The sequence below is a fragment of the Eretmochelys imbricata genome, chromosome 14, assembly GCF_965152235.1.
Source record: "Eretmochelys imbricata isolate rEreImb1 chromosome 14, rEreImb1.hap1, whole genome shotgun sequence".
In the NCBI taxonomy this organism is placed as follows: domain Eukaryota; kingdom Metazoa; phylum Chordata; order Testudines; family Cheloniidae; genus Eretmochelys; species Eretmochelys imbricata.
Window position 1 is genome coordinate 41,573,264 of NC_135585.1, and position 26,481 is coordinate 41,599,744.

At 51.0% G+C, this 26,481-nt stretch overlaps 1 protein-coding gene across 1 annotated transcript; it reads left to right on the top strand.

Annotated features, from left to right (window-relative positions):
* Nucleotides 1-857: 857 nt before the first annotated feature.
* On the top strand, nt 858-26,476 carry LOC144274050 (uncharacterized). Its single transcript, XM_077832747.1, has 7 exons — nt 858-1,088; nt 5,145-5,271; nt 5,858-5,971; nt 6,323-7,191; nt 21,722-21,848; nt 22,828-22,992; nt 23,297-26,476. The coding sequence occupies exons 2-7, from the start codon at nt 5,145-5,147 to the stop codon at nt 24,628-24,630; spliced, it is 2,736 nt and encodes a 911-aa protein (XP_077688873.1). The 5' UTR covers nt 858-1,088; the 3' UTR covers nt 24,631-26,476.
* Nucleotides 26,477-26,481: the final 5 nt, after the last annotated feature.

A 26,481-nucleotide genomic window follows, 5' to 3' on the forward strand; every position in this document is an offset into this window, starting at 1 on the left:
CCTGGAAATAAATGTATGTCTCTAAAAATGGCTGTTTCAATCCTTTTCCTATTTTGGGGGGGAGGGATAGCTCAGTGGTTTGAGCATTGGCCTGCTAAACCCAGGGTTGTGAGTTCAATACTTGAGGGGGCCATTTAGGGATCTGGGACAAAAATTGGGGATGGGTCCTGCTTTGAGCAGGGGGTTGGACTAGATGACTTCCTGAGGTCCCTTCCAACCCTGATAGTCTATGATTCTATGAATCCCTGGGGGGCAGACATGAGGGGGGTTTGCCTAGAGCCCCAGGGATGGGTGAATCCGGGCCTACAAATCACTGAATGAACCTGTTGCCGTGGCACTGGCAGCTCCCTGACCTGAGAGCCGGGGGAGCAGAGCTGGTAGCTCCAGCCCAGGGCTGGTAGCCGCGGATGGGGGTGTGGAGACAAGAGACCGTCTCTGGCAAAGGGCTCCGTGTACCAGTTTTGTACTCGAGGGACTCACACGCTGAGTCGGACGGTGTCACCGAGAAACGTGTCCCGGGCAGCCTCTCTAGGACCAGGACCCGAACCCATCACCCCTGTGTCCATGCAGACATGGGGGGCTCTCTGGAACAACCCCCAGCCCCCATGGAAAGCCCCCTTCTCCCCGCTCCCCGGGATCTCCCGGCTTCTTTCTGTCCCCCCAGTGATCCTGTGGCTTCGAGGCAGGAGGTCTACCTAGCGCTGGGAGAAGCTGCCCGTGCCCAGGGCAGGTGGGGCCCCAGGGGGCAGGGTCTGGGGCAGGGGCCTGCAGATCGGTGGGTTGATCGGTAGGACCCAGGAGCGGCTGGGGGGCGGCTCTGGGGGGAGGATCGCGGGGCTCAGGCCCGGCCGCAGGAAGTGACTCGCAGCCGCTGCGGGGACTCCGGCTCCCAGGCTCCCGGCGAGATCCCCGCGCCCCGGCGGCTGGTGCTGGGAGCCCGGAGCCCGGGCTGCAGCCGGGAGAGGGGAACCTCCAGCCGGGCCCTGCCCGCTGCTCCCCGGGAGCCTCTCCCAGGGCAGAGCCCCCAGCCTGGCCAGGGCCCCTTCCCGGCCCGGCCCCTGCCCCGGCGGGCCCCGCTCGGAGGGAAGGTAAGAGACTCAGGGCTCAGAAGCTACAAGACAAATATCCAGATCCCGCTCCCCCCGGCTACCAGTGTATTATTTTCAGACACACCCATGCTGGTGGAGTCTGTGACTCCAGAGTGTTGGGGGCTGCCCGGGGCCCTGGTCTGATTTCTGGGCAGGATGCAGATCTCAGCCACACCGGAGTCAGACCGGAGTCACTGCTGGCTCTGGCAGGGGGTGGGTGCGGATGGGCCAATGGGATCAGCCTCTGCCTGCCTGTCCCCTGGGGTCTGCAGGGGCAGGACAGGGAGGTTCAAGCACTAGCTGCTGACACCAGAGGACTGCGGTTCTGGCTAAGGGAGAGGAGGAGGCTGGTGCGTGTGTCTCTCTCTGCACCTGATATTAGAGCCCTTGAATTGAGCTCCCTGGCTCAGACACTGCTGCCTCCTCTACCTGAGAGCCCAGACTGTGAAACTGCTGCTCCCCAGCTGGGGCTGTGCCAGGGACAGACCTTCATTAATCCCCCCTCTGTGCCCAGCACTGCTAGGGACTTTCACCGTGCCTGGAACTAGTCCCCAGGGCAGCCCCACGCTCTGCCCACACCAGCCCCTGAGCCAGTGCCTGCAGGTGATGGGGAGCCCTGGGGGACAGGGCTGGGGCCCGGCAGGAAAGTGACTCTGCACAAAGGGCCCCTTTCAGGGACCTGCTGGTGAGTTTGTACCGAAGGGGGAGGGGGCTCCCTGTGTGTCTGCAGGTCCCAGAGGTGCTGCCCTCAGTGACGCAGCCAGTTAGTAGTTGCAGCAACCAGATCTCTACTGGAGAGCAAACACCCATGTACTGGGCCAGTAGCCAGTTTTCCCACGCAGTGGGGAGGGGAGAGAGGAGTCGAGACAGTGAATAAGTCAGTAGGAACAAGGAGGGAGGGTCCCAAATCTGCCCAGATCCATTCCCTGCATCACTCTGTGGAGACAAGGTCGGTGAGGTAATATCATATATTGGAGCAACTTCTGTGAGTGAGAGAGAGAAGCTTTCAAACCACACAGCTCTTCTGCAGGGCTGGGAAAGGTTCTCGGCGTGTCACAGCTAAATACAAGGTGGAACAGATTGTTTACCGTAAGTAGGTAACACATAGTCTAAGGCAGGGTAGTCAGTCGGCGGACCGCACGCCTAATCCAGACCACGGGACACTTTTGAACAGACCCTGAAATCTTATTATTATCTTTATTATTACTAGCATTCTTTGGGGGTTTTTTTTATTATTTTCTCTGCAGTCCAGACCTCGACTGTACCATGACCAAGAAATTTTGGACCTTGACGGAGGGTAGTCAATTATTTTTTGTCTAAGGGACCCTTCAAGGTGAAGTGGCCTGTTAACAACTCTGCAGTCACAGGACAAAAAAGGGGGGAGTTAGTGGGTTGCGGATTCTTGTAATCAGCCAATAATCCAGTGTTTTTATGAAGACTGTGATTTTTAGTGTCTGATGGAGTTACGAATTTAAGCTCCCAGGTGTCTTTTGAAGATGTTGTGCAGGTTTCCATTGAGGATGAGGGCTGAGAGGTCAGATATGGAGTGATCGCTCTGTGACAAGTTTTCACCCACTGGTGTTTTTGTCTTTTATCACTTTTTAGTGTGAGGTCGTTCGAGAGTAGTGATTGGTTTCACCCACATAGTTGTTATTGGAGCATTTATGCACTGGATGAGGTGCACCCCATGTTGTGATAGGCTGTGTAGGACCCATGGATCTTGAAAGCTGTGTTACGGGGAGATGTTGATCACTGTAGCAGCGGAGATATGGCTGCAGGTTTTGCGTCTGTTGGTTTGGCAGGGTCTGGTGCTGCTTTGAATTGCTGCGATTGACTTCCCAGGGACTGTGGTAAGGAGGAAAGAGAGGAAAAACCAGTTTGTGTGTCTGCTGAGTTACCACTCTGCTGGGGGGGACCCACTGCCTTGAAGGTAAAATCATTGAATCCACCAAAGTAACTCCTCTGCTTCTGATTTTTTTTTTGCGTGTTTGACTCAGAGACTCTGTACAGTCGATGGCTTGACTGTCCTTTGGTTCATTATGAAATGTATGCAAGAGATCAAATAACCAAGACCAGTCAGGTTGGTTGCTCTAAGCCAATGACAATATAGTACAGGGGAAAAAAGCGTTCCATACGATACCAGTCTCCGGGAAGTCGTCACCTGCAGCATTGGTACGTTCACCTTCTACACAGGGTGTGCAAAGTGACAACCCTAATGCCATCCCTTTATACGTGTGTACACTGTATGTCAGGGGTTCTCAGCCTTTTCCTTTCTGAGCCCACACCCCATGTAAAAAACTCCACAGCCCACCTGTGCCACAAAAAGCCAGTGCCGGTGTTAGTGGGTAGCAAGCCAGGCAATTCCCTGGAGTCCCACAGCAGAGGGGCCCCTGCAAAGTTAAGTCGTTCAGGCTTTGGCTTCAGCGCTGGGTGGCGGGCCTCGGGGGCCCCAGGTTTCGGCGCCGTGTGGCACAGCTTTGGTTTTCTGCCCTGGGCCCCACCGAGTCCCTGCTTGTCGGCCCCCCTGAAACCTACTTGCGGACCCCGGGTTGAGAACTGCTGCTGTACGTCATCTGAAATGAGATTGAACCAATCCGCTTTTTACCTTGTTTTTCTGGTGCCACAGTGGACCCTTTGTCTCATGATTTCCAAGTACCACAGGGCGTGAAGGCATCTCCTAGGTTTGTAGGTAAAACCATTATATGTCTTGTCCTCATCCCTTGAGACATTCTAGTTTAGACCTGAGAGAATGACTTCCTACCTGTTGCTACTTGCTCAAAGGTCCTGCTCCTGACAGTTTTCCAAGTACTTCAGTTAATGCAAAGTTTTCTGGGCTACTTAGATTCATAGATACTAAGGTCAGAAGGGACCATTATGATCATCTAGTCCAACCTCCTGCACAATTCAGGCCACAGAATCTCACCCACCCACTCCTGCGATAAACCTCTCACCTATGTCTGAGCTATTTAAGTCCTCAAATTATGGTTTAAAGACTTCAAGGTGCAGAGAATCCTCCAGCAAGTGACCCGTGCCCAATGCTACAGAGGAAGGTGAAAAACCCCCAGGGCCTCTTCCAATCTGCCCTGGAGGAAAATTTCTTCTCGACTCCAAATATGGCAATCAGCTGAACCCTAAGCATGTGGACAAGATTCACCAGCCAGATACCCAGGAAAGAATTCTCTGTAGTAACTCAGATCCCACCCCATCTAACATCCCATCACAGGCCATTGGGTCTATTTACCATGAATATTTAAAGATCAATTAATTGCCAAAATCATGTTATCCCATCATACCATCTCCTCCATAAACTTAGCGAGTTTAATCTTGACATGGGTGAACGGAACTATGGGGAGGGTGTAATAGATTCAGTGAAGATACCTTCCGGGCCTTTATTGAAATTATTCTTAGCATATATATATTGGCTAACAAAATCCACATTGCACTTCAAATTGTCCCGTATTCCTATGGGAGAGGGAAGGGAAATGGCTGTGATGGAGCCAGCTCAGGTAGGGGATTTTCAGGGAGCTGCAGGGGGGTTGTTGTGGAGGGGGAGGGGGAGGAAATACACAGGGGGAGCCAGGGAGGGGACAGGGGACACGGGACAAGTTTAACTTGGAGCCTGATTTTCTGAACAGGCCCATTGGCGGGTGGGGGGAGGGGGAAACATTCCCCCCATTTCTGAACCAGGAAACACCCCCCTGGGCAGGGCTGGGGAAAGTGACCAGACTCCCAGTGCTGGAGCCTGACCCCACTGGCCAGAGGCTGCTGTGAAATACAAAGGGAAGCTGTTGGGATTCCTGACCCTGTCCCCGGCTCAGAGCTCTGCTTCCCATATCTGCCTGTGGCTGGCAGGCGTGTGGGAAATGATAAGACCACTGCCCTGCTCCGTGTGCTGGGGGGAACAAGCAGCTCTCACCTTCTCCCACCCCCTGAAGCCTCCTGGCTCCTCTGAGCAGGGTGGGGGGAGGATTCTGCTTTTCTGGGCCTCCTCCCCCATGACTAGTGGGATTGCGGCTGGGGCAGCAGGTGCTGAATGGGGGACTCTTGTTGTTTCAGATGCCGGTGACCTTCGAGGAGGTGGCTGTGTATTTCACCCAGGGGCAGGGGGCTCTGCTGGACCCTGCTCAGAGAGCCCTCTACAGGGACGTCATGCAGGAGAACTATGAGACAGTGACCTCGCTGGGTAAGGGATTCCCGTCCGCTCGGTTATTAGAAGCCGTGGGGTCTGCGTGTCTGACTCTGGTCAGGTTCTCCCCTGGTCAGTTAGATTTGAAGGGAGTGGGTTGCATAGTCCACACATCCAGTCTGAAAGAGACTTCCATCTCCATACCCCCTGCAGTCGAGTCAGGGAGTCATAAATATAATGGACATGCTAATTCATCGCCATTCCTCCTGCTTTCAAGGGAGCAGAAGCAGTGCACCCTGTTCCCTTACACCCTGTTCCCTTTTCGCCCTAGGACTTGCTCCATCCATGTGGAGGACTCTGGAGGTTGAGAAATTGGCAGGGATTTAACACCAGAGCTGTTGCCGTGTTAGCAAGTCCCCATGCCATGCCTCCCCCCGGGCCCCACAGAAGCTGAATGTTCCTACTGGGTTTCTGACAAATCTCTCCTACCCTGGGGACTCAGTGACCCTGTTCCCATCTGTTCAGATTCCACATCCTCCCGCAGGGCATGGGGTCAGCTTAAAATCAGGGAATGTTCTTTGTGATGGCTCCTCTACCATTGCTCCATGCACCCTGATTTTGTCTGATTTCATTCGCTGAGCAGGATTCCCCGTTCCCAAACCTGAGCTGATCGCCCGGCTGGAACGAGGGGAAGAGCCATGGGTCCCGGATCTCCAGGCCGCCGAGGAAAGGGAGAGCCACAGAGGCACCTGCACAGGTGAGGAGTCAGAGAAACTGACACAGAAACTATCTGATGAATGAAGGAGAAAGCTGGGACTCCCAGAATGTCCTGTGAGCGAGAGCCCCCAGTTCTGCCCCGTCTCACCCAGGTCAGGGCTGCAGTCAGCAGGTGTTGTAGCATCAAGGCAAATATCTGTCACGGCTTCCCACCCACCCTGTTAGCTGTCGGGAATTTCCTCCCTGACTTTCCTTCCCTGGGAGTGTCTGGGTGGGATGTGGAGGCAGAATCCAATGTCTCCATCTCCCCAACAGTCACTGTGTTGTGTTTCCCAATGCTGAGGAGAAAGGGGAACAGCGGTGACTCTTGTCTGGATTCTCTCTCTCCCAGCAGGTGATGAGACAGTGAGTGAGAACGAAGAGGAGAATTGTCAATCTGAAGGTCCTGAGCAAATGGAACCCCTGGGGACCTTTATGAAAACAGCTGATGGGAATTTTTCCCAATCCTTGGAACAGGGGGAAGCCTGGGGAAATTGGCACAGGTTAGAGAGGCAGCTGGGAAACCACCCAAGGAAGAAAGGGGATGAATCCATTGAATGTGGGGGAGTATGCACAGATCCTAAGGAAACCACAACCCAGCCGACAGATCCCGAGGAGGAGAAACTCTATAAATGCCTCGAGTGTGGGAAAAGCTTCAGTGTGAGAACCAACCTTATTACTCATCAGAGAAACCACACAGGAGAGAAGCCCTATAAATGCTGGGAGTGCGGGAAAAGCTTCCATCAGAGTTCAAGCCTCACTAAACATCGGAGAATCCACACGGGAGAGAGACCCTATGAATGCCTCGACTGCAGGAAAAGATTCAGTGTGAGAACGAACCTTATTACCCATCAGAGACTGCACACAGGAGAAAAACCCTATAAATGCTTAGATTGCGGGAAAAGCTTTAGTCAGAGCTCAAGCCTTACCAATCATCGGAGAATCCACACAGGAGAGACACCCTATAAATGCCTTGACTGTGGGAAAAGTTTCAAGGTGAAAACCAACCTGATTACACATCAGAGAAACCACACGGGAGAGAAACCCTATACGTGTTCGGACTGTGGGAAAAGCTTCAGCCAGAGCTCAAGCCTCACGAAACACTGGAGAATCCACACGGGCGAGAGACCCCATAAATGCCCAGTGTGTGGGAAAAGTTTTAGCGAGAGCTCAACACTTATTAAGCATGGGAGAGTCCATACGCGGGACAGACCCTATGAATAACTCCAGCGTGGGAAGAGATTGAATGAAAGATAAGCCATTGTTATGCATCAGGGAACCCACACAGGAGAGAAACCCCATAAATGCTTGGACTGTGGGGAAAGCTTTAGTTGTTCCTGAAACCTTACGAAACTTCGGCGAATGCACAAGGGTGGGAGACCCTAGAAATAACTGTGGGAAAAGATTCAGAGCTCACACATGATTACGCATCGGAGAATTCATGAGAGAGAGAAAGACCTTCAATATGGGGGAAGCTTCAACTGGTGCTCCTACAGTAGCAGGCATCATCAAGAGTCCTGTGGGAGCATTTTGAAAGCTGAAGACATATAAGTGTCGAACATCAGAGACTCCTCCACACAGCAGGGAAATTCTCTCAGGGCCCCGACTGGGGATAGCCGTAGTGACCAACTCATTTCCTCTTTCCCACACACATCAGGGGTGAGGATCCAGCAGCAGCCGAGCAGCAGCTAGTCAGTGACCCTCTGGCTCTGCCTGGTCTAAGCAAACCCCAGGCAGAGGAGGAGAAGCCCCCATCAGCCCCTCCTCCCTCCTGCAGCCCTGGCTGCTGAGCTAATGGGCCACAGAGGGAAAGGGAGAGAGAGAAACTCCTCCAGCCTCTCCCTCTGCCTGGCTGAAGCTCCCCCCTCTCCCTTCCCCTCCCAGCCGGGATCCCCCTGCCATGGAGATGAGGAGAAGGACACTTGGGCCAGACCCTACCTTCACTCTACACACCTGTCCCCATCCCCCATCTTCCACAAGCCCCTGGGCTGGACTCCCCCACTTACCTGGGGCTGTTCCCTGCAGAGGGAGTGTCCCTGGGGGCTGGTAACTCCTCCCCTCTCTGAGTCCCCCAGGGTGTTGGGCTCTGGGGGATCAACCGTTAAGGGACCAGGGCAATGGGTTATGGGGAGGAAACTGGGGATTGAATGGTTGGGGTTGGTGGAGCTGGGAAGCAGGGGGAGCTGGGTGCTGGGGCTATCGAGTGTTTGGGGATCATGGGATAAGAGGCGAGGGAGAGCACAGGGGTAGAGAGGTGCTGCCTCTCATCACCCCCTTTGCCCCTTCTCCCTGCCCCCTCTGCATTCAGGCAGCACCACTGAGAGGGGCTGATTCCCACAGGGCCCTTTGTGGGAGGCCTGGAGATCCCACCTCTGCCTCCGCAGCATCAACCTGTGAGTGTCCGTCTGTGGTAGGAAAAACAGTCAGGATTAGCCAGCTCATCTCCTCTGACTCTCCACCACTTTTCCTAGTCTAGACTGACCTTGAGCATCTTATTTATTCGGATCACCCCATTAGCAGAGTGATTGTTACAGTCACGAGTTCTCCCTTTGGGGATAAATGGTCTCATTCCCAGATTCTCACAAAATGCTCCATTGTGGGTTTCCCCACACCCCCATTTTCTCCCTTCTATACCAGAATTACATTTATTTTACAAAAGCTGGAGCAGGGACAGTAAAAGGTGGTGTTTTAGCTGCTATGTTCTTTGAGAGCGATGGGGTGAGTCCGAGGGATTCCCTCCTTCCCCGGTCACTGTCATGCTCCATCTTTGACACAGCAGCCTCTGTCCAAGCCTTGGAGAGTTTTATCCTCTCCCTATTCTACCCCTCCGCCTTCCGAAGTGTCACTTGCCACAGTGTCCTTTGCTCTCCAGGAATGGCCCATTGATTGCTGTGATCCTAAATCAGACTCCTGAGAGCAAGAGAAAAACATGTTGCAGACCTGGAGGGGGAATTCAAATGAAGGCCAAAGCGCAGCGGAAGGTTTCTGAACTTCAGTCCCTGTTTCCATCTATTGGTAAAGTGGCTTCTGGGATTTCCCAGCTAAATCCAGATCATTTGCCCATGAGAAGGTTCCCCCTCCCCCTCCTTTCTTTTGTTAGGTAATGCAAAAACTTTTGTAAGTTACACAGCCAAATAAGGAGGTGCTGAATGAAGCAGGTTTAGCCAGATGAGAAGAAAATGGGTCAATTTATTTTCCTTATTTTGAATTTGAAGATTCTCTTGATATATGCCATCATGTGCCAGCAATGCCCCTCTGCCATGTACATTGGTCAAACAGGACAGTCTCTACGTAAAAGAATAAATGGACACAAATCAGATGTCAAGAATTATAACATTCAAAAACCAGTCAGAGGACACTTCAATCTCTCTGGTCACTCGAGCACAGACCTAAAAGTGGCAATTCTTCAGCAAAAAACCTTCAAAAACAGACTCCAGCTAGAGACTGCTGAATTGGAATTAATTTGCAAACTGGATACAAAAATTAACTTAGGCTTGAATAGAGACTGGGAGTGGATGGGTCATTACACAAAATAAAACTATTTCCCCATGTTTATTCCCCCCCCCCACCCCCCACTGTTCCTCAGACATTCTTGTCAACTGCTGGAAATGGCCCACCTTGATTATCACTACAAAAGGTTCCCCCCCCCCCCCCCCACCGCTCTCCTGCTGGTAATAGCTCACCTTAAGTGATCACTCTGGTTACAGTGTGTATGGGAACACCCATTGTTTCATGTTCTCTGTGTATATAAATCTCCCCACTGTATTTTCCACTGAATGTAGCCGATGAAGTGAGCTGTAGCTCACGAAAGCTTATGCTCAAATAAATTTGTTAGTCTCTTAGGTGCCACAAGTCCTCCTTTTCTTTCTGGGATTTCACTTTATGAACGCGTGAAAGTGTTTTATAGCCCACCCTGGATTGTGAGTTTTTCTGTCCTTGGTGAAGGCTGTTTGGTCACGTACTTTCGTATTAGTTGACTTTGACAGGATGTAGCTCTGCTATATTGGAGACTTCACAAACAATTGATCATTTGCCAGAATAGTCCTTACGTACTTTTTTCACCCTTTTCTACCCTTCCCTCTAAAGATTTTCGGGTGGTTTGAACATTGAAAATGATCAATAGTGATCAGCACACACACTGAGTGCAAGATTTACACTCCAGGGGGATATGAGATGCAGTCAGGAGCGGGGGAGGATGGGGCTGGAAAACTGCAGGGTTTGCTCTGCAGAGCCAGACAGATGAGGCTGAGAACTGTGAACTCACTGCACTGGGGCCAGAAAGAGACAGGAATTTTCCTGCGAGTCCCTGAATTCTAAATGACAGTGAGTGATGCCCCTAGAAGAATGATCCAGGGCGGGGGCACCATCTCCTCTTTGCGGAGAGGAGGAATCTGGACAGAGGCGAGAAGGAAGCCAGGGAAGTGAACTGGCCTCACCAACCCTGAATCCAGGCAAACCTTTGTCACCAAGAGGCAGAAGAGCATCCTGACAGCCCAGTTAGTCACTCCCCCAATGTTTACTGCTGTTTCCTCTGTGCGGACAACAGAGACTGTCTGTGCTCCACTCACCCCACACTGCATCCATCTTCTAACCTGAGCTCCCTGGGTTTCCTGCTCCTTTGTGACTGGGTCCCAGCATCTCTCATGAATTGTCTGCACTTTTCCACTGGTTTTAACTTGTTCCTCTTTCCCTGGTGCCTGCAGATGCTGGGAGAATCCATGTGCTGGCCTGGGGCAGAAATGCATATTTGTGGGGTGGGTGCTAGGTGGGGAGAGGGGATGGTTAACTTGTATTTCTTGCTGGCTAAGAATAAAGGAGAATTTAGCTTCTCAAACTCCCAGTGGCCCTTGTCTTGAATAATGGGAAAAATGATCCCAGCAGCTGTCTCTCTGAGTTGTTATTTCTCCAGCCTTCACCACTGCAGACCAGAGCTGCCAACTCCTTGGGTTTTCAGACCCTTCTGTGGGGAAAATCCATCATCCACAGGGGAAACCCCCTCTGGCTGTCCTGATCCATTCACTTTTCTCCTGTGGAAGGAGGGTCAATGAGCCTGGGGAAGGATCTTTTTCTTTTAACCTGAATGGAACCGTTGTGGAGAGGAGCAATAATCTGTGCTGTGAAGGACTTTGAGATCTATGGATGCAAAGCACTCTCTAAGAGCGAGGTATAGTTTTGATTTATTTTCCCCCAAGCCATGTCAGGCCCTTCATCCAGATCAATGGCCTTTATGTGTTCGGAGGTGATGCAATAACTTCCAATTGCTGCATCTGATCAAATCATGCGTTTCAGGCAATGTTGGAGGCAGCCAGTAGGAGATAGCTGGTGATATTTTGGTGAACATCGGAAAACTGCAAGCAGAAATGGGGCCCTTCTGGTATCTGGGCACTAGACCCCTCTGCTTCAACCAGGTCTGTAATTGTCCATATACCAAGACCTGGGTTGTGGCAGCCACTGAGGGCTGGACGGACAAAGGGATTTCCGTGATGCAATGCCTAACTTTTAGGCACCTAGAAAATCAGTGGAACAACATTAGGATCCAGAAAGCCTGAGTTGATCACATAAGAACAGCCAGACTGTGTCAGACCAAAGGTTCATCTTGCCCAGTATCCTGTCTTCTGACAGTGGCCAAGGCCAGGTGCCTCAGACGGAATGAACAGAACAGGCAATCATCAAGTGATCCAACCCTTGTCGCCCATTCCCAGCTTCTGGCAAAACCGAGTCTAGGGACACCATCCCTGCCCAGCCTGGCTAATAGCCATTGATGGACCTATCGTCCAGCAACTTACCTAGTTCTTTCTTGAACCCTGTTATAGTTTTGGCCTTCACAACATCCTCTGGCAAGGAGTTCCACAGGTTGACTGTGCATTGTGTAAAGAGCAAGCCTGCTTATACGATGCATGAAGAGAGACAAGCACCTAGGAATGGGATCCAAAAAGCCAGCACTTTAGGCCAGGAGCCACCTAAGCTAGCCAACAGGAGATGCTGAGGAGAGGGATGTGTCTAATCACCACCTCTCTCATGGAGATACCAGCCCAGATTGAGGTTGTGAATTATGAATGCACAGCTGGGAACCCCTCTCCTGGAGTCAGATACCTAAACTCTATTCTTGTGAATAGCTATGCACAAAACAGCTGGAGGAGGGAAGTGAGTCCTTCCTAAAACTTCTCACCCTGGAGTTAGAGCAGTCACCCTGATGGGGGAGATGCAGGGTCTGTTTTCCTCTCTGCCTGGTGGGAAGAAAGCTGTGAGAGATCCCTGTTGAAATCCCATGAGGACAATGCTCTAACCACTGGGCCATGGGATAGTCTGATGTGGGGCTCCCTCAATCTCTCCTGTTGAACCTGGTCGACTTTGGATTAGTCATTAAACAGTCATTGGAAAAGGGAATTGGACCCACCCAGGCAGATTCCCTAAACACTAGCATGCAGGGTCATTCTCATGCTCTCTGGCCAAGTGAAAGTCCCCTACTCGGCTGGGCACAGAGGGGGCTTTAAGGAAGGTCTCCTCACAGCACAAACCCCGCTGTGGGAGCAGCAACTGCTCAGTTCAGGCTTCCAGATCACGGCTGGGGGGAGATTGCAGCTTCTGACGGAGGAAGAGAAACAGAAGCAGCTCGTACACAGCTTCCTCTCTCTGATGGGAGGGATATATGGAACAGAAATGCCTTGAAGGATTAATAACAGGATTCCTTCTGGCCCTCGGAAATTAGAATAGCAATCTCACCTCTGTTCATCCCAAAATAAGATCCACCTATGAAGACAGAAAGAAAATGGTTCACATTATGTGACACTGAGTTTTGTCTACACTGCAATTAGGATTCCGTGAGGTGTGTGGGTCCCGGAGCTCGGATCTGAGCCGGAAGCCTACACTGGAGTGAAACAGCCCCAGTCAGCGGGCATGGGCCAGCAGTGGGTTTTAAATGCAGTGTAGACATACCCTTTGTCTAAGGACCCACAGATCAGCCAAGGTTGGGTCTTTGCCGCCCCACGAATAGAAATTCAAATGGCTAGAAGAGAGTATTATTAATCACATTGGCAAGAATCTCTCAGGATTTGCATATAGATAAAACCTCTTTCTCCCTCCCAACCTAGCTAAATAGAACCAAGTGACCAAGTCAGGGTGCCCCCCTGCTTTCTTACCCAAAGTGTCCCATTGCATGCTGGGAGTGGATCAAGAGGCAAGTGGGGAAATCTGTAAATTAAGTAAACTAGAAAGGTAGCTGTAAGATTGAAGGTCAAATGGGGCAAATTACCTGTTACCCCCAAGAAATCCCAGCCCCATGTTTTCACCCCAAATTATAAACTACACATTGTTTTCCTGGTAAATCAAGTATACCAGGGATAAACTGCCTCATTTCACCCAGATTGGAATCTTCACATTTGTCTGCCATGTGAGTCAAATCTACCGCCTTCTATATGTGAATAATGTCTCTTGCTCTGAGTCATAAATCAGGGGAAATCCTTATGTATAATCAATATATATGTATATGGATGTATATCTCCTCCAAATTTAGAAGCTCGTAAGGGTTTTGTGGGTTTTCATTGTAAATAATTGTTGCACTCGTAGAAGTAATAGGAATCATCTGGCATAAGGAAGGAGGAATGTTAAAAGATATAAACCAGGGTATAATTTTTAAATATTAAGAGAAATTGCTTAAGGGGGTGTGTGTTTCAATTAGTAGTAGGGGCTAATAATTAAATACAGTCCTTAAAATGAATCAAATTTAAAAATCTTCCAATAAGAAGAGGATTAAAGAAATGTGTTATACATCAGCTCCATCTACTTGGTACCAGTGGAAGGAGCAGAGAAACTAAACTGAAATCTGCCTGCTCCCTTGGCATGTGCCAATAGGAATAAGAGGGTGGCCTCCTCCAATGAGCCCTGAAACTAGGGCATATAAACTGAGATCACACGTGCTAAAGAGAGTTGACTGAACCCAGCACAAGGTGCTGCAGAATCCTTTAAGTGCAATGGATGCCTGGACCAGCCAGGTAGAAAGAATTCTCCCCCATCCCAGGGTTAACAGGGTGAGAAGAAGTGGTGAGAATTCATTTCAAGGGTTGTATTTCCCCTTTTATATAAATAATGGTAGATTATCTTGCTGAGTCTGCACTCTCTAGTGAGACTTCAAGTAACCGTCTTTTAGAATTTTAACTCCTTTATAAGCCCAAGCAAATTGGCCTAAGAGAGAGTGAAAAAAATTGCTTTTAAGCAATTGCTTTTAACAGTCTAAACTTGTCTCTTTTGGACCAATGCAGTCAAACTGTACTAACCATGCTCCTCAAAGTGCCTTTAAGACAAGTGCACCCTGGGAAGTGTTATAAATGTGTTAGGTACTAAAGAACTGAAAACTGATGGTAATAAGTAACTGGAATAAGAATTCCCTAACAACCCCTACCTTTCCCCCACTATCCCCCCAAAAGATGATGTATCAGAAGCCTAATCTACCTGGAGTCAGTTTGTAATGTTCTCATGGAAGACCAAATGTCTTCATAATTGGATCCTGTGCCTCTGTGGGTGCATGTTGGTTTTTCAACGAGTGGGGTGTTGGTTAGCTCAGTTAGGCAGCCAACGAATGAGGGAGAATCGCGGATTTCCGGTTTTGTCAAATGACTCTTTTTGGCCACCAGTAGTTGTAGCCGTGTTGGTCCCAGGATGTTAGAGAGACAAGGCAGGTGAGGTAATCTCTTTTCTTGGCCCAACATCTGTTGGTGAGAGAGACACGCTTTCAAGCCACATAGAGTTCTCCTTCAGGTCTCGGAGTACCTTTCCCATTAGAATGAACCAATTTATTTTACTTTTTTGGTGCTTTAATTGTAAAGACGCATCTTGCTCTGAGCCACCTTACAACTTCTAGCCTAGTGGTTAGAGCGCTTGCTGGGGATGAGGGAGACCCACGTTGAAGTCCCCTCCTAGGCAAAGGGGGAGAAGGGATTTTAACAGGGGTCTCCCTCATCCCAGGGGAATGCTATGCCCTCCCACTTTTTATCTGCTTTAAGGGCGAGCAACAGGGGAGAGGGGGCGGAGAGGAGTGAGTGGGGGGCGAAGCCTTGGGGGAAGAGGCGGAGCGAGTGTGGGGCCTTGGGGGAAGAGGCAGAGCAAGGGCAAGGCCTTGGGGGGGAAAAGGTGTGGCAGGGATGGAGCTGTGGGGGAAGGGGCAGAGCAGGGGCGTGGTCATGGTTTGGGCACCAGTGGCCCTCCAACTTCTAGGGAGCTTCCAGCACTCCTGCTCTCACCGATGTAACCCGCCCGCTACACCGACTTAATAACTCCACCTCTGTGAGAGGCGTAGCGCTTAGGTCAACACAGGATCAGCATAGACACTGCGTTGCTTACATTGACTGTTGCCGCCTTTCAGAAAGCATCCCACAATGCCCCACACTGGCAGTTGGATCGGTGCAAGTGCTCCTGGTGAGGACACGCAACGCCGACACAGGGAGCATACTGTGGACGTGTAAAACCGATTCAGTTACTGCGGCGGCTGTACATCGATGTAACGTAGGTTGCCTTAATTTTGTGGCATAGAATTGCCCTGAGTGTTTTCAGAGTAGCAGCCGTGTGAGTCTGTGTAGGAGGACTTGTGGCACCTAAGAGACTAACAAATTTATTTGAGCATAAGCTTTCGTGAGCTACAGCTCACTTCATCGGATACATTCAGTGGAAAATACAGTGGGGAGATTTATATACACAGAGAACATGAAACCGTGGCTGTTACCATACACACTGTAACCAGAGTGATCACTTAAGGTGAGCTATTACCAGCAGGAGAGCGGTGGGGGAGGGGCGGGAAACCTTTTGTAGTGATAATCAAGGTGGGCCATTTCCAGCAGTTGACAAGAATGTCTGAGGAACAGTGGGAGGTGGGGGGAGGAATAAACATGGGGAAATAGTTTTACTTTGTGTAATGACCCATCCACTCCCAGTCTCTATTCAAGCCTAAGTTAATTGTATCCAGTTTGCAAATTAATTCCAATTCAGCAGTCTCTCAGTGGAGTCTGTTTTTGAAGGTTTTTTGCTGAAGAATTGCCACTTTTAGGTCTGTAATCGAGTGACCAGAGAGATTGAAGTGTTCTCCAACTGGTTTTTGAATGTTATAATTCTTGACGTCTGATTTGTGTCCATTTATTCTTTTACGTAGAGACTGTCCAGTTTGACCAATGTATATGGCAGAGGGACATTGTCCTTTTTGAATCTAGCCCTTGGGCCTTTTCCTCGCTGCTAAAGGTGATTCCTTTTGTTTTGTTTTACATTGGGGGTAACTAAGATGTGGGAGCTTTTCTGAAGTAAAAACAGCCTGGACAGGGCACTTCAGTTTGTAGCAGTGAGGAAAAGGGTTGAGAAAATGATGTCTCTGAAATGACACATGCCTGTGCCAAAGTACAGAATTTGGTGTTGACAACTTGTTTGATATGAGCAACAGAGATGGGCGGGGGGGGGGGGGGGGCAGTCTGTATGAGGAACAATGCTAGATATTTCACCAATAATTTGTGTTTACAAGAGATTCATAAGTATTCCAAATCCTGTTCTCAATGCTTTACATTATTTTTTGTGGGCATTAGAAGTCTGTTCACTCTAGAAACTGTACGGCCTGATCGACAGTGGAAAGAGACTAAGAAAGAAATCCCACCATCTTCTTGGGGAGCATGGATCAGCGTACGCGTCTCAGTCTGCATTAGTACCCAGCCCGGGCCGGGGAAGCTAATGATCCAACTAGCGGACCAAATTCAATGACGAATCCTGCTCACGTGCCACCCATGGCCATAGGTATCAAAGGCCAGGGCAGGCTAAGCCTCCCCTAACCCAGGCCGTGGCCCCACCATGTTCCACCCTGAGGCCCCGCCTTCCTCCCCCTCTTCCCTGAAGCTGGTGGGGGCTCAGTGCCAGCCGGCAACCTGGAGCTCAGGCCCGCCAGCAGCCAGGGGCTGGAGCCATCCTGGGTGCCTCGGGTCGGCCTAGGGGTCAGGCCAGTGGCCCGGGGTGGTGCGGGGCCCGGCCAGTGGCTCGGGTGGCTGGGATAGATGGGGCGGGGCTCCTCTGACCACAGAGGGGAGGCTTCAGGGCTCTGGCCATTGTGGGGGAGATGTGGGTGGAAGGGGAGGGGCCTGTGGGTTAGCCTCCCCGAAGGGGGGGTTCACTTACCACCTGTGCACGAGGCACGTTGTGCGTATGCTAAGAAGAAGACCGCTTTCATGCCAGGTTTTACGTACAATAGCCCTGAAGTTTAACTCGACAGAATGCTTCTCCAAATTGGAAAAATACCTTTCTTTTTTGTGTGCCCAAATTTAACAGAGATTCCCGAATGGGAGCAAAATATGACAGGCCGTGGTCCCCCTCCATTACAGCTTCCTAGCCCTGCACTGACTAGAGCAGGGCTTCTCAAGCTATCTGATGTGGGGGACCGGCGATTTTTTTTTCCAATTTTTCCAATTTTTTTCCAATTGTGCGCACAGACTGGCAGCTGATGGCTCGCGGACCGGCACCGATCTGCGGACCACCACTTTGAGTAGCACTGGATTAGAGGATGGGGAAAGGCAGAGGCAGCAAATTGCAACAGAGCAGCAAAAGAGACCAGCTAAGATGTCAGGAATTGCTCTGCACAGCAAATTGTGCCTGCAGCAGTTTGTAACGTTGCACTGGCCCAGAGAGGGGCAGTGGGGATGCCCTGGAGGTGGGGTGGATGTGAGGGGTTAGTCTAGCCCTACAAATAACTGGACCAACCTGGTGGCACAGCACGGACAATCCATGACCTGGCTTAGGGGAGCAGACCTTTGTAGCCCAGAGAACTGGCTTTAGCATTTATTTTATTCAGCAGTAACACAAGGAACCTCCAGGCCTGTATCCTATAAGTAGGGCCCTACCAAATTCACAGCCGTGAAAAACGCGTCACGGACCATGAAACCTGGTCTTTTGTGTACTTTTACCCTGTACTATACAGAGTTCATGGGGGAGACCAGTGTTTCTCAAACTGGGGGTCCTGGTCCAAAAGGGGGTCATGGGGAGCGGTTGCAAGGTTATTGTAGGGGGCTCCTGGTATTGCCACCCTTACTTCTGCACTGCCTTCAGAGCTGGGCGGCTGGAGAGCAGTGGCTGCTGGCTCTGAAGGCAGCACCCCACCAAAAACAGCACAGAAGTAAGGGTGGCAATGCCATGACCCCCCTTAAATAACCTTGTGACCCCCCCACAATCCAATTTCACAGGTGAAATTTCAGATTTAAATAGCTGAAATCATGAAATTTACAATTTTGTTAATCCTGTGACTGTGAAATTGACCTAAATAGACCACGAATTTGGTAGGGCCCTACCTGTAAGACACTGGCTTCAGCAGTTAGCATAAGGCTTGAAGCCTATGACCTTTGGCACAGATAAATGGCCCAATGCACCCCCCCCCCTCAGTTTTGGGGAGCTGGGAAGAGAGAGTTTAAGGGGAAGTTTGTCCATGACAACACCAGCCAACCACAGGAACATGAGCTAACGCCAGCTTTGGGATAGCTTAGGATGGGAACATCCGCAGATGTCTGCCCATGGCAACGGATTGACGTATGGGATAATAAGCTGAGATCATTAATATACTAACCTATAGGAGAAGGGCACCCCAACGTTAGTAGGGTGAGGAAATCGACATAAGAAAGAGGAGAGAAACCCCCACTCAATATGCATCAGACACAGTAGCGTCAGCATAACACATTATAAACGTACCCCAGCCTGCATGTGGGAGGATAGGGAGCCGTAGCCCTCGGGAGGTGCCAGGTTGATGGCCGTGGGTGACAATGAGGAAGGTGATGGTGATGATGAAGAGGATGGCTAACATTTCAGGTTGTTCTGCAAGGGAGGGTGTGAGTATGTGAATGGACAGTCTGTGTTATCTCTGTCTGCCTTACTGTGTTGGAATGTTTGTGACTTATCTAAATGTACAATGTTAATAAACTGGTACAAAGACAGAAGGGTTCCTATAGTGTGAGTGTTGCGACCGTGCACATCGGGATTCCCATCTGATCGAACAGTAATTTTAATACTACTGGGCCGGATCTTGGGACAAGAACCTATCAAACCTCAAAGTGATAACTTCAGTATCATTAACATAGGATTCATCAATCGGGCTAAACCTTGTAGTAGCCAGGGAGCATGATATGGAGACAAGATGCCAGCGCTGACCAACTGCTCCCTGGTCCAATCTTTCACCAGAGAGAATCACACGTGGAGTCAGTGTCACTGGGAAATGTGTCTGATGTGGGCTGCCTCTCTAGGACCAAGACCCTGTCACGCCTGGGTACTCCTTGTTGGGGACTCTCTGAAACAATCCACAATCTTCATAAAAATCCCCCTTCTCTTCCCTCCCCAGGATCGTGGCCTTTCTGTCCTCCTATTGATGCTGTGGCTTCTAGGCAGGACGCCTGCATAGCGCTGGGAGAAGCTGCCCGCGCCCAGGGCAGGTGGGGCCCCAGGGGGCAGGGTCTGGAGCAGGGGCCTGCAGATCGGTGGGTCGATCGCTAGGACCCAGGAGCGGCTGGGAGGCGGCTCTGGGGGGAGGATCGCGGGGCTCAGGCCCGGCCGCAGGAAGTGACTCGCAGCCGCTGCGGGGACTCCGGCTCCCAGGCTCCCGGCGAGATCCCCGCGCCCCGGCGGCTGGTGCTGGGAGCCCGGAGCCCGGGCTGCAGCCGGGAGAGGGGAACCTCCAGCCGGGCCCTGCCCGCTGCTCCCCGGGAGCCTCTCCCAGGGCAGAGCCCCCAGCCCGGCCAGGGCCCCTTCCCCTGCCCCGGGGGCCCCGCTCGGAGGGAAGGTAAGAGAGACCCGCCCCCCCCCCCGTCACCCCCGGGCTGCAGGGGGCGGGTTTGGCCCCGGGCTGCTCCCCGCGGAGCTGGCTGCGATTCCCTGCCCCGGGCCCGGGAAAGCTGCCGCCAGCTCTCGGTGTGTACCGGGGGCACAGAACGGGGGTAGGAGACGGGAGGGGGCAGGAGGGGTGTCACTGGGGGAGAGCTTGGGAGGGGGCATAGAGCGGCTACATGAGCCAGCTTACAGCGGTGCAGCTGCGTCGGTACAGCTGTAAGCTCACTCTTGTACAGGCTTGGTCAGAGTCAGGGGTTCTCATTCTGAGCAAAGAGTGTGATGAACCTGAAATCCCAGGGAAATGCCATGGTGGGGCTTTGAACCTTTGGAAGGCCTGCTGCTGCCCGAGCTCCTATGGCAGAGCAGGGGTGGTCTCTGAGAAGCTATTACCCTGCATCTAGTTTCTTTTATTGTGTTGAATATGTTTGGGGTTTTTCCTGTAGTGTTTTTACCATCAGAATGAAATAAACCTAGGAAGAGCTGTGTGGAAAATTATCCCTGGGGGAATTAGTCGGTACCATGTCAGAACCGAGGAGTAAAGCAGGCCTCCTTACACACTCAGGGAACAACCTAGAAATACCCCGGTCAGAAGGAAGAGAGACCTGGGACTCCATTCACAAGAGTCGATAGCTGGGGCGCTGCCCAGTGGGTGCCCTTGATGGATCACCAAGTGTAAATACAGGAGCGGTTGTCCTGAACTGTGACGGCTCTGTTGCTGGGAGGATTTAGAAGTGTTGGTGGGTTTAGCTTGCAAGGAGAGGCCAGGTCTGTGTCGTAAGGCCTGGTCTACAGTTAACAATCAGATCCAGCTACTGCATAACTCAGGGCTAGGAAGAGTTTTAAGCCCTGAGCCAGCTAGGTTGATCTGAGCATAAGAATGGCCCTACTGGGTCAGACCAAAGGTCCATCTAGCCCAGTGTCCTGTCTTCCGACAGTAGCCAATGCCAGGTGCCCCAGAGAGAATGAACAGAACAGGCGATCATCCAGTTATCCATCCCCTGTTGCTCATTCCCAGCTTCTGGCAAACAGAGGCTAGGGACACCATCCCTGCCCATCCTGGCTAATAGCCACTGATGGACCTGTCCTCCATGAACTTATCTAGTTCTTTTTTGAACCCTGTTATGGTCTTGGCCTCCATAACATCCTCTGGCAAAGAGTTCCACAGGGTGACTGTGCGTTGTGTGAAGAAATACTTCCTTTTGTTTGTTTTAAACCTGACCTACATTATGGACGCAGCTTAATAGATGGGTTAATTCTTCCATTGAACGAGCTACAGTCAATTGGAGAGGTGGTTTATCCACACAGATGCACAAACCCCTTTCATTGCTGAAGGCACTCTCCACATTACAGAGCTGTAGCAGTCTGCCTGTAGCGCGGACATAACCTGAGTATATTCCCACCGTGGCAAAGTCTAGAGTGTCTGTCTGCAGGGAGAGAGGCTGGGGGGAACCGGGATGCAAAATGAACTCAAGTCCAGACTGAGCAGCTGGTGCTCCCCCAGTGGGATCTGTTCTGGGGAGAGACCTTCATTAATCCCCTTCTGTGCCCAGCCCAGATGGGGACTTTCTCCGGTGGCTGGAACCAGCCCCGGTGGGAGCCCCGAGCTCTGCCCTCACCAAATCCTGAGCTGGAGCCTCCTGGGAGAGAGCCAGGGGGAATCAGGGTGTGAAATAGACTCAGGCCCCTTCTGAAACCTCCCCATTGCCCCTCTCATCGCGACAGGCTGAAGAATCACGTCCACGTTTCACTCCAGATCGTCCCGTCTTCCAGGGGACAGGGAAGAGAAATGGCTGTTGGATTGTCATACTCTGGCCCTTGCAGAGCTTTCTCTTTATTGACTTTCTCCCCTCCCCCCCACCCCACCCCCAATGAACAGTGGGATTGTGGCTGGAGCAGCAGGTGCTGAGTGGGGGGACTCTTGTTTCAGATGCCGGTGACCTTCGAGGAGGTGGCTGTGTATTTCACCCAGGGGCAGGGGGCTCTGCTGGACCCCGCTCAGAGAGCCCTCTACTGGGATGTCATGCAGGAGAACTACGAGATGGTGACCTCGCTGGGTAAGGGATTCCTGTGCCCTTAATTATTACAAGCTGGGAGGTCTGTGTGTATGAAACTGGTCAGTTCTTCCCTGCTCAGTTAGATTAGAGGCAAATAGATCCCAGAGTCCATAGATCTAGTGTGAGAGACTTTCATCTCCATGCCACCTTCAATGGGATCTGGGAATCATAAACCTAATGGACACGCTAATTCATCCCCATCCATCCAGCTTTTAAAGGGGAAGAAGCCCCGTATTGTCTTGTGTGTATTATTTCTCACTTGTTTGTGCAGTTGGTGTGGCCCTGTTCATCCCATGATAGACAGACACAAGGTGGGGAAGGCAGTACCTTTTATTGGACCAAATTTGGTTGGTGAAAGAGAGAAGATTTTGAAGCTTGTTTTTTATTGTTTTGGATCATTTAATGATCACCTGTTCTGTTCATTCCCTCTGAAGCAGCTGGCATTGGCCACTGTCGGAAGACAGGATACTGGGCTAGATGGACCATTGGTCTTACCCAGTATGGCCATTCTTATGTTCACCCACAGGAGTTGGCCCAAGAAAAGATATTACGTCACCCACCTTGTGTCTCTTATTTTACACTCTCTATCCTTGTGATCCTCCATTCCTACAGCCCTGTGGAGGGCTCTGGAACTTATGGAGGTTTAGAACTAGGTAGGGGTTTAACACCGGAGCTGTGTCTGCATCAGCAAGTCCCCCAGAGTGCACAGATCCTGGAAACCCCCAGTGATGCTGTGACAGCTCCTTCCCCGACAGACATCTGCCTCTCCCTGAGGGCTCAGAGGCCATGTCCCAATTTGTTAAGATTCCACATCTGCGTAATTACATTGACCATGTTCCCGTCCTTTTGGATTCCACAATCTCCCAGCTCAGCACGGGGCAGGTTAAACTCAGGGAATGTTCCTTGTGACAAATACTCTCTCAATACTCCATGCACCTTCATCTTCCTGATTTCCCTCCGCCTCCCCCACCCCGAGCAGGATTTCCCATTCCCAAACCTGACCTGATCGCCCGGCTTGAACAAGGGGAAGAGCCGTGGGTCCCGGATCTCCAGGCTCCGGAGGAATCGGAGGTCCCAGGAGGAATTTGTGAAACTGACACACAAACCATCTGGCGAGTGAATGAAAAAGCTGAGACTCCCAAAGGTGGGCTGCTACCGATCTCCTCGAGGTGTGTCTCACCCCACCCAGTCAGGCTGTAGCCAGCTGGTATGGTATCATCATGGCAGATATCACCATGGCTTCCCACCCATCCTTTAGCTGTATGAAGTTTCCTCCTCAACTTTTCTTCCCTAAGAGGGTTTGGATAGGAGATGGAGGCAGAATCCAATTTCTCCGTCTCCCCAACAGTTACTGTGTAGTGTTTTCCCCACTTTGCTGCTCCCTGTTCTGTCCTTTCTCCCTGGCACAGGGAATGACTCCTGCCCGGACTCTCTCTCTCTCCCAACAGGTGATGAGATGATGATGAGTGAGAACAAGAAGAAGAATCCACAACAGGAAGATCCCGAGCAAGTGGAACTTCAGGGGAACTTTCTGAGAGGAGCAGAAGGGAATTTTTCCCAATCCTTGCAACAGGGAAAAGCTTGGAGAAGTCGGCAGAGGTCAGAGAGGCAGCGGGAAAACCACCCAATGAAGAAAGAGGATAATTCCATTGAATGTGGGGTAGGATGCAAAAATCCCAAGGAAACCACAGCCTCACAGACAAATCCCAAGGAAGAGACACCGTATAAATGTCTCAACTGTGGGAAAAACTTCAGTCAGAAATCGAACCTTATCACACATCAGAGAATCCACACAGGCGAAAAAACCCATAAGTGCTTGGACTGTGGGAAAAGCTTCAACCAGAGATCATCCCTCATTATACATCAGAGAAAACACACAGGTGAGAGACCGTATAAATGCGATGAGTGTGGGAAAAGTTTTACCAAGAGCTCATCCCTAATGAAACATGGGAGAATCCACACAGGAGAGAGACCTTATAAATGCCTAGAGTGTGGGAAAAGATTCAATTTGATATCAGCCCTGACTACACATCAGAGAACCCACACTGGAGAGAAACCCCATAAATGCTTGGACTGTGGGAAAACCTTCAGTGACAGCTCACAGCTTATTAAACATGGGAGAATCCACACGGGAGAGAGACCTTATAAATGCCTGGACTGTGGGAAAAGCTTCAGTCAGAGCTCACACCTTATTACGCATCAGAGAGTGCACACAGGAGAGAGACCCTATAAGTGTCTCAACTGTGGGAACAGTTTCGCTCAGAGATCCATCCTTCTCAGACATCAGAGAATCCACACTGGAGATAAACCTCACAAATGCCTCGACTGTGGGAAAAGTTTCACCCACAGATCAACCCTTACTTCACATGAGAAAACTCACACAGGAGAGAAACCCCACAAGTGCTTGGACTGTGGGAAAAGCTTCATTCAGCGATCGGCCCTTACTACACACCAGAAAATCCACACAGGAGAGAAACTCTATAAATGCTTGGACTGTGGGAAAAGTTTCACTCAGCGATCAAACCTGATTTCACATGAGATGATCCACAAAGGAGAGAAACCCCATAAATGCTTGGAGTGCAGGAAAGGCTTCCGTCACAGCTCAGACCTTCTTAAACATCAGAGAATCCACACAGGAGAGAAAATCTACAAATGCCTCGACTGTGGGAAAAGTTTCACTCACAGATCAACCCTTACGAGACATCAGAAAATCCATACTGGAGATAAACCCCACAAACGCCTCGACTGTGGGGGAAAGTTTCCTGAGGGTTATATGAGATGATGCAGAAGAGAGAAGACACCCATAAAGGCTTGGACTGTGGGAAAAGCTTCAAGAACAGCTCAAAGCTTGCTAAACTTTGGAGACTCCACACAAGAGATAGCTCTTAGGAATAAGAAAAGGAGTACTTGTGGCACCTTAGAGACTAACCAATTTATTTGAGCATGAGCTTTCGTGAGCTATAGCTGCAAATAAATTGGTTAGTCTCTAAGGTGCCACAAGTACTCCTTTTCTTTTTGCGAATACAGACTAACACGGCTGTTGCTCTTAGGAATACCTTCACTTCAGGAAAAAATTCAGTCAGAGCTCACCCATTATCATATATTGAAGAGTCCTCACAAGAGGGAGACTTTGAATGTGGGGGACGCTTCATCTGGTGCTCCGGGGTGTATAAAGCATCAGCAAACCCACTCAGGGTAGAGACCTCTCAGGGTCTGTCTGCACAGCAAAGAAAAACCTGCAGCTGACCCATGACAGCCGACTCAGGCTCGTGGGGCTGGGGCTACAGGGCTGGTTCATTCCTACGTGAACTTCGGGGCATGGGCTGGAGCCTGGGCTCTGGGACCCTCCCACCTCGCAGGTCCTAGAGAGAAGGCTCCAGAATAAGCCTGGAAATCTATATAGCAATGAAAGAGCCCCGTGAGCCCAAGTCAGCTGGTACGGACCAACCACAGCAGGTGCCTAGTTGCTGTGTAGACAGACCCTGAGATGCTTCCTTTAGCATGGAAAATGCTCCAAGGGGAGCTACCACCACACTGGACATGGGAGACTCCTCCACACATGGGGGAAATTCTCTCAGGGCCCTGACTGGGGCTGGCCATGGTGACAAACCCATTTCCTCGTTCCCACACACATCTGGGTTTGGCTCCCAAGGTTCCAGCTGCCCATCGCTGGGGTGAGGATCCAGCAGCAGCCGAGCAGCAGCTGGCCAGTGACCCTCTGGGTCTGCCTGGTCTAAGCAAACCCCAAGCAGAGGAGGAGAAGCCCCCATCAGCCCCTCCTCCCTCCTGCAGCCCTGGTTGCTGAGCTGGTGGGGGAAGGGAGAGAGAGAAACTCCAGCCAGGCAGAGGGAGCGGCTGGAGAAGTTCCCCCTTTTCCCTTCCCCTCCCAGACAGGATCCCCCTGCCATGGAGATGAGGAGAAGGACATTTGGGCCAGGCCCCACCTTCACTCTACACACCTGTCCCCATCCCCCATCTTCCACCAGCCCATGGGCTGGGCTCCCCAGTTGACCTGGAACTGTTCCCTGCAGGGGGAGTGTGCCTGGGGGCTGGTAACTCCAGAGTCACCCCAACTCGCCCCCCAAACCTGAGTCTCCCCAAAACCGGCTGTCCTGTAGTGTCTGATCCTCCTGAACGTAGCACTCACAGAACTTAGTAACTTTGCTGCTCTCTTAAAGAGACAGCGCAGAGCCCCACCCTGTTAGGTTAGCTGACGACTTGCACTTCACTGTGATCTGCAGCACTGAGATGGTTTGTTTTAAAACTAAAAATAAGTTTATTCCCATTGACCATAGGTTAAGGGATGTCTGGTAAGAGTGAAAGGGCCAGGGAGGTTACAAACAAAATGTGCTTTCTAGTGACTACGTTTATCTTCAGTGAGGCCGTGTCTTGGTCTCAGCAGGTGTCTTGCCTACATTCAGTGACTGGGGACTTTCGATCCCCTTGGCTGGAAAGTTCCACTTTTCTCAGATGTACAGGAGCTCGGCCCAGTGGTAGTCCCATTGGCCCAGTAATGGATGCCAAGCTGGCTTTGCGTCCTGGTTATATCTAAGGTTCACATTTTATCATGGCTATTTTTAGTAAAACTCATGGACAGGTCACGGGCAATAAACAAAAAATCACGGAAACCTGT